This window comes from Cervus canadensis, chromosome 29 (genome assembly GCF_019320065.1).
Source record: "Cervus canadensis isolate Bull #8, Minnesota chromosome 29, ASM1932006v1, whole genome shotgun sequence".
NCBI lineage: Eukaryota > Metazoa > Chordata > Mammalia > Artiodactyla > Cervidae > Cervus > Cervus canadensis.
The window spans coordinates 40,078,991-40,087,356 of NC_057414.1; the positions used below are offsets into that span (position 1 = coordinate 40,078,991).

The 8,366-nt window shown below is 53.4% G+C and overlaps 1 protein-coding gene across 1 annotated transcript; it reads left to right on the forward strand.

Annotated features, from left to right (window-relative positions):
- Positions 1 to 2: 2 nt before the first annotated feature.
- Positions 3 to 3,211, forward strand: PRDX5 (peroxiredoxin 5). Its single transcript, XM_043451817.1, has 6 exons — positions 3 to 428; positions 1,617 to 1,751; positions 2,427 to 2,558; positions 2,631 to 2,669; positions 2,795 to 2,856; positions 2,966 to 3,211. The coding sequence occupies exons 1-6, from the start codon at positions 243 to 245 to the stop codon at positions 3,069 to 3,071; spliced, it is 660 nt and encodes a 219-aa protein (XP_043307752.1). The 5' UTR covers positions 3 to 242; the 3' UTR covers positions 3,072 to 3,211.
- Positions 3,212 to 8,366: the final 5,155 nt, after the last annotated feature.

Consider the following 8,366-nt stretch of genomic DNA (forward strand, 5'->3'; position numbering starts at 1 on the left):
CAAATAAGCTCCGCCCGCTCGCACGCGCGCCGGTGATCCAGCCCCTAATACCGAGCTCGTCGGAAGCCCCACCCGTTCGGGCGCCGTCCGCGCGGCGCCTCGCGGGTGGCCAGGTAACCTACGCCCCCGTTCCATCTTTTGCCCTGCCTTTCGCAGTATTGGGTCGTAGCGCTCCGGTTCCACCCAGCCTTCTACCTCAGCCTCGAAGCGTGGGCGGGGCTGTTCTGACTTTATGACTCGGCATGCGTCTGGGGTGGTTACGCGTCCTGGGCTGCAGACCGGGCTCGGTGGTGTCCCGGGCGACCATCGTTGAGGGTGCGTCAACGACAGCGGCGGGATCCCGAGGGTGCCTGGAAAGAATCCTCGAGTGGACGTTTGGCGGGGTCCGAGGTTTCAGAAGCGCTGCTGTAGCCATGGCCCCGATCAAGGTGACCGCGGGCCCAGCCAGGCCTGATTTCTTTGCCTCCCCAACTCCACTCATTTCCGCACGCCCCTTCGTCCTGCTTGTCTGGGGGAAAGTCACCATCTTTCTTACTTTCCCGCTGCCATAGAGACTCCTCTCGCCGTCCGTTCCCCTTGTTTCCTTCAACAAGACCCCCGTGGCTGCAACGATGTCGCCAGTTTTAGGGGTCTCGTGCCCCATCTCCTCTAACAGTTCTCAAGGCTTTCGGGCCTTCCTCTCGTCTCCCTGCCACACCAACTCTGGGACACCTGTGATGAGTCTCCACCATTTTCAAGTGGAGTACCATGGCTCTCCCCACCTTATGTAACCATCTCCTTTACTCTTTTTAACTCCTATACTTGCCCTCCTCCACGCCCTCCGGCTGCTTTTGTCAAGTTATTGGGTGTTACTCTCCCCATCCTTTGAAACAGATGATGTCTCTTAGAACCCTGTTTTGTCTCCCCCACTGCACCCTTCTGCTGAGTTTTTCAGCCCTCATATCTTCTGGAACCATCCCCAGCTCCTTGGGGCTCCCCCTTGCTTCACAGTCTTCTGAGATCCCCTCCTCCTACTTCATCCTACCACCCACTGCTGGGTTTCTCCAGGCTCTACCCTCACCCCTGACTTTGCTCCCTTTGTCTACTTTTTCTGACCCGTGAAGCCCGCACACACTCCCAGGAACACTGATCCCTCCCCCTTGAAGGGAGTCCTTCTATACTTGTATCTGCTGGATGTAGGGACCTGCACCCTGCTCCCCAACCTTCTGCTGCCCTCCCATTTTCTCGTCTTGAACGTGGCACACTCAGCCGTGCCCAGCGTCCTCTCCCTCCGGGTTGTCAGGGCCTCCTCCTGCCGCTCTGTCCCACTTCTTTCCTGTAATTCAGCTTGTTTACTCAATCTCTTGCGACAGCCAGAGAGGCCGTCTCTCCTTTTTTTCTGTGGTCACCAACTGGCCCGTAAGAGGAATAGGGCCACCTTGAAACTTGGAGGATGTGGGGTAACCAGGTGGTCGCAGGAAAGGGACCTTTGGAAGCTCTGACAGCGGTGGACTTCCCTGCTGGGTGTCAACCCTAGCTCCACGGGACCAGGCAGGGCTACTCAGCCCTCTGTGGGCACCCCCACCCCGCCCTTGCTGCCCTGCCCCTGCCCTTAACCTTGGAGTCATTCCTTCTAGGTGGGAGATGCCATTCCGTCGGTGGAGGTATTTGAAAAGGAGCCTGGGAACAAGGTGAACCTGGCAGAGCTGTTCAAAGGCAAGAAGGGAGTGCTGTTTGGCCTCCCTGGTGCCTTTACCCCTGGTTGTTCCAAGGTGAGGCCTGCGCTTCTGGGGCTCAGCAGTTGGGATCTTGTATGCATGTTTGTATTGTTCATGAGTCCTGCATAGTCCTGGGACAGCTTGTACCAATGGGACGTAGGTGATATGACAGTTAAAGAAGCATATCAGGTTTTTAAGAAATAAGTTGTGACTGTGAGTGTAGGGATGTAGGAGAAAAGGTGATGCAATGCCTCTCTTTGATCCTGCTAGGTGACAGGGGCTGTGGAAGGGACTTGGGACTCGGGTGAATGAGACAGTCCTGTTCATGGGACGTTCATGGTGTTGACCAAGGAACACTTGAATTTGGATCCGAGCTTCTTAGTTGTTGTTTAGTTGCTAAGTTGTGCCAACTCTCTGCAACCCCATGGACTGTAGGGCGCTAGGTTTTTCTGTCTGTGAGATTTCCCAGACAAGAATACTGGTGTGGGTTGCCATTTCTTCTCCAGGGGATCTTCCTGATGCAGGGATCGAACCCACGTTTCCTGCGTTGGCAGGCAGATTCTTTACTGTTGAGCCACTAGGGAAGCAAAAAGGGACTGTGGCTTACACAGTTCTCATTGTCTGATCAAAGCTGTTGACGTCGGGAAATGAGGAGGGCTTGGAGACAAAGGGTGGGCTGAGGAGCAGAGGCAGTTATCCACCTGCTAACTCTCTGGTTCTCCTCCCCAGACCCACCTGCCAGGGTTCGTGGAGCAGGCTGGCGCTCTGAAGGCCAAGGGGGTCCAGGTGGTGGCATGTCTGACAGTTAATGATGTCTTTGTGACTCAAGAGTGGGCACGCACCCACAACACAGAGGGCAAGGTGAGCTATGGATCCTGCAGGGGATCTGGGGCCAAGGTGGAGATTTTTTTGTGACTTTTGCTTTCTCCTTAGGTTCGGCTCCTGGCAGACCCCACTGGGACCTTTGGGAAGGTGAGTGCACTCCCAGCCTCCATCCTGGAAGCAGGGACTTGGAGGGACACGGACAGTGTGGGGAGTGGCCAGGGGACCTGGCCTGTTTTGGGGGTTCCTGACCTTTTTTCTGCTTCTCCTTTCAGGAGACAGATCTGTTACTTGATGAATCACTGGTGTATCTCTTTGGGAATCAACGACTGAAAAGGTAAAAGCGGGAGGGTCCCCTGTGGGGTGTTCGCCTGCTACCCCACCTGTCTCCATTGCCAGCCTCCAGGCCAGGCTGTTTCACATGGCCCGGCCCTTCTTTCTGGCAGGTTCTCCATGGTGATAGAGGATGGCATCGTCAAATCCCTGAATGTGGAGCCAGATGGCACAGGCCTCACCTGCAGCCTGGCCCCCAACATCCTCTCACAGCTCTGAGGCTTGGAGCCCCGATATCCTCCTTTGCCCGTTTCCTGTTTTACCTGCTCAATCCTGGGCAGAGGGCCCCAGCCTAGCCTCACCTGTGATTACTTAGCTGAAATCTTGGCCAAATTTCTGCAATAAACACTTCTGGTTCATGTCCGTCTCCTTGGTTTTGAATTGCTGCTTTGCCCAAGGCCAGGCCTCACTGACAGTCCAGCTGTGAGGATAGTGGGCAGAGGCTGAAGTGGGGGCTCATAAAGGAATCTGATTTAACTTAGGAGGCAGTCAGAGAAGGCCTCTTGAGGGAGGTGTCATGAAGCATCCGCATACAAGCTGAGAAAGGGCCAGTGGTCTGAAGAGTGAGGGAAGGAGTGGTCCTGCCGCGGGAGCTCCTCGGGGAAGGCCCTGGACAGACCTGAGCTTGGCTAGGGCCTGTGACCTTTTGTATTTGATATCTGGATGATGGCCGATCTCATTTTGACTGCAGACCTCGGGGTGGACACGTTGGCCCAAGGCATCCCCCCCTCATCGGGGCCAAACCTCAGCCCAAACATACTCTCAAATTCTGCTGAACCCCTTTTGGGAGCACCCACATCCCAAGAAGGGCCCCTGGCGCCTTGGGACCATCTGATGGGCAAAAAGGGCTCCATCGGCAGAGCCAGTGCTGGTTCAGCGCCAGGGGTGGGAGGTGATGGGTGGTGCAGGGTCCCCGCGGGCAGAGCCTAGGTGAGCTATGGAAGAGAGGAGACGCTGGTAAGGTCGGCCCAGCGGTGAGTATGTTGTCTGTTGCTAGGGGTGGGGAGTCAGGCCAGCAGGGCTTGAGGCTGAGGAGCATTCTGTCTGCAGGCCTTGCCCTTGGGCCTCTGCCTCTTGTCCTCGGGAAGCCCTGTGCTTGGAAGCAGGCTGATTATTAGGCACCTGCTGTGTTTAGGAGCTCACGGTCTAAGGGAGGCAGATGCTTGAGGTATGCTAAAAATCCTCACACGATCCTGGGCGGTGTGAACTGTTAAGAGAGGTTAAACGAGTGGACCTGGCTCATCCAGCCACGTAAGAGGAGTTTGGATTTGAGCCAATCAGTTGGCCTCAGGGAGCTTTATAGCCCTGCTCGGGGCCCCGTCAGCACCAGGTTCTGAGGGGTTCTCCCTGGCCTTCCAGGCCATCTGGGGAGGCTCAGGGCAGCGCAGAGCTGGCTAAGGCAGGCTGAGAGATCTCGGGAAAGAACAAGGAAAGGCATCTTGGAGGACACAGCCCTTGAGGCAGTGGGACTGTGCGCCCGGTGGAGGGAACAATGTGGCCATAGTTACAGAGGGCAGAACATCCCCAAGGTGGTGGGAGCACCTGAGTGAGCGGATGCTAGGAGGGCAGGGGGGCCTTTGAAGCCCTGTAAGCTGCTTACATTTCACCCTGCGGGCCCTTCAGACCAGTGAAGGATGTCTGTAGGGCAGTGACAGGTCAGATTCATACCTGGACTCCTCTGTGCAGGTAGAGCTGGAGAGGGGCAGGCGGGAGGCAGAGGAGAGGCCAGCATGGGGCAGGACTGATGACTGAGTGTCCAGGAGGTGGGGGCTGGGACAGGGGACCTGTGGGTGTTGGAAGCGTGAGTCCAGGGGGCCACTTGGCTGGAGGTCTAAGGGGTGGGGGGTTTGGGGAGAGGAGGGCCCTCAGGAGGGGGCCAGCCTCCCTGTAGGGGTCCCGGCTGCTCAGCCTGCCTGAGCCAGCCCACCCACTGACCTTTGTCCCTTCAGTTCTCTTCCACAACCTGTCACCGCTCAGGAGTCCTGGGCTGGGGCAGGAGAGTGGGCTGACCACCCCTCCCAAGCCCGAGTGACCTGTCGCCGCCGAGCCCTAGGTCACAGTGCTGTCCTGGACTGGATGGCAGGAAGGCCCTTTCTTTTCGGACACCATCTCTCAATTCTCTCATCATACAGACGAGGACACCGAGCTGCATGTAGACTTCCCGCCATGGTCACTGTGTGCACCCTGGTGAGTGGTCTGGAGGCTCCGGGAGCCCGAGAGAGAAGTGAGCGTCTGAGTTGGCAGCTGGGCTCTCGGAGCCTGGGGTCTGCTGGTGTAGACGGTGGGTCAAGGGGGCCCCCTGCGGGCCGCACCCTGTTTGTCTTCCCAGCAGACCTCAGGCCGCCCTGGCAGCTCCTCACTGTCAGGGCAAGCCCAGTCTCCATCAATGCCACTCAGCTGCCTCTGTTCCTCCACTCCTGACCTCATGTTTGGGCAGGCTTTTCTCTAGTTGTGGCGAGCCGGGGCTACTCTCTAGTTGTGGTTCTCGGGTTTCTCATTGTGGTGGCTCCTCTTGTTGCGGAGCACAAGGCTCTAGGGCGTGCAGGCTTCAGTAGCTGCGGTTTCCGGGCTCTAGAGCACAGGCTAAGTAGTTGTGGCACACGGGATTAGTTGCCCTGCAGCATGTGGAATCTTCCCGGACCAGGGATCGAACATGTGTGCCCTGAATTGGCAGGCGGATTCTTAACCACTGGACCACCAGGGAAGTCCCGACCCCACTTCCCTTATCTTTAGAGTGGAAATAATCCAACCGACCTCATAGGGTCATTGTGGGGAACACATGAGACAGTTTACGTAAACATTTGGTACAGTGCTTAGTACACAGTAAGTGCCCAATAAATGATTGTAAAAAGAAAAAAAACCCCTGCTCTGCACCATTCAGCCTGCGTGTTGGTAGGGAAAGAGCTGGGAGGTAGCAGAGAGGCCAAATCCCAGGCCTGTCCTTGGTGATTACTTTCTGTGGCTCCCTGGGCCTCAGTTTCCTCATCAGTATAATGGGGCTAGTGATGCTGTTAGGGCAAGGCCCCCAGTATTCTCCTGAGGTTGCCTGGCACTCAAAGGCTCACTTGAAGGAGCTGGGAAGATATCTCTGGGGGGAATCTTTGTCATCTCTTAGAGAATCAAACCTGAGCTTCTGCTATCAAGAGAGGGTTGGAGGGGGTCCCAGCCTCTCTAGCCTAGAGTAGGCTTGGGCTGCAGCCATGCAGGCATTATAATTGGGAGCCCTGGAGGCTACTGGCCCCAGGGGAACACACCCTGCTAATCATGGTTGGAATTTAGCTGCACAGGCATCAAGGAGTGACAGAGGAAAATGTGTATGTGTGTGTATGTACATGTGTGTCTCTGTATAACTTCTAGACAAATTTTAGTAATATCTGTGTAAACGCATAGCTTTTTGGTGTTCACAAACATGCACATCGTCTGCTATGTTATTTTTTTCTGCTTATGTAGGATGCACCGCATGACGTGCAGGATCTTAGTTCCCCGACCAGGGATTGAACCCCTGCCCCTTGCAGTGGAAGCAAATGAGCCTGAACTACTGGACTGCCAGGGAATCCCCTGCTACATTATTAATATTTGCACCAACTCTTCCCATTTGAGTTTGGGATTTTTTTTTTTTTTTAATTTAACACAGATAAAGTAACCTGCTTAACATGTGTTTTGGGAAGAAGTAAAGAAGTGCAAGGAGGCAGACAGAAAGCTATCTTCTCTTCAGCTTCTTGGAATTGGTCCCCACTGTTTCACTATAAACTCGACTATGTGCTGTGCTGTGCTTAGTCATTCAGTTGTGTCCAACTCTGCGACGCTGTGGACTGTAGCCCACCAACTTCTTCTGTCCATGGGATTCTCCAGGCAAGAATACTGGAGTGAGTTGCCCTGCCTTCCTCCAGGAGGTCTTCCCAAGGGATTCAATTCCCAGGGATTGAACACAGGTCTCCTGAATTGCAGGCGGATTCTTTACCATCTGAGCCACCAGCGAAGCAAATTTGACTACAGTGGTTCTGAATTAGAACTAGATTTTCTTGAGAGTGATGTAAATACCAGTGACTTAATATAGAGGCTTAGGTTACAGACATGCAGTGGGAAGGCTGATAATATAGGGCTAGTAGGGCAGCTCCATGATTATTCCCAACCCGTGTACATTCTCTCTTGCTGCTCTGCCGTGTTAAACAAGTGACTTCTGCCTCACAATCCAATGTGGCTGCTTGAGTTCCAGCTATCACAGTCAAAATCCAGCCAGCAGGACAGAGGAAATGGGGAACAGGAGATAAAAGGCCCCTACTAGCTGTTGCCTTAAAAAAAAAAAGCACAATGTGAGAGTTGTGAGTTAAGTTTTTTTTGGGGCAAAATGAGGACTGTGGCCCAGGAGACAGTATCTCAGATAACTCTGAGAAACTACTCCAAAGAGGTGGAGGGAAGGACAGTATATATATGATTCTGATGAAAGAAGAGTACATGCCATCAAGCACATATTTTTTCTAGAAGGTTTCTGCTAGTCTCATGAAGCTTTCCTGCTAGTCACGATAAACAGTCATCATCATGAAGGATTTTAGTGCTTTTCTAGATATGAGGAGATATGAGAATTGGGCTCATAAAATCAGCTCCTGAAAATATCTAACCATCTGAAGACCTGTCCTGCCAGTATTTCCCCAGCACAGAGTGTCTCATTTCTGCTCTTCACCCTAAACTCCTTTCAGGGGATGTTAAAGGTCAGCAGCTGTAGCAGCACAGGATTTAATCCTTGTAGAGGTAGATGGCAAGCACCCACGTCAAGTGCCAGTTTGTAGTTGCCAGAGCTGTCTTTTAAGAAATTCTTCTGGGGCTTCTCTGGTGGCTCATTTGTAAAGAATCTGCCTGCCAATGCAGGAGACATGGGTTCGATCCCTGACTCAGGAAGTGCCCACGTGCCATGGAGCAACTAAGCCACAACGGTTGAACCCATGTGCTACAACGACTGAAGCCCATGTGCTGTTAAGTCTGTGCCCTAAAGTAAGAGAAGCCACTGCAATGAGAAGCCCATGCACCATGCACCGCAACTAGAGAAAAGCCCATACAACGATGAAGACCCTGCATAGCCAAAAATAATTAAAAAAAAAAAAAGTTTGTCTGGAAGCGGCCATGTTATTTATGCTGAAATCTCGTTGGCCAGAACTTAGTCACATGGGAAACACTGATTTTATTCCACACTGTCTTGTGTCTAACTAAAAAGTCCGTGATTCTATTATTAAGGGAGAAAGGATTTGGAGTGGACAACAAACAGTGTGGGCCACATGGGGGGATTGCCTCTGAGCAGAGAAGACTTTAGGGGCTTCATGGCCTCCCAAGGGACAGAGTCACTTTCTGGCTGCTTCCATCAGCCTTGGCAAGGGCACGTACTAAGCTGTCCTAGGGACTGAACTCAAGCCCTTCTGCAGTGGAAGCACGGAATCTTAACCACTGGACCAGCAGAGAAGTCCACAGATGAAGGGTTTTTTTGACACATAATTCACACATCGTAAAATTCACCCTTTAAAA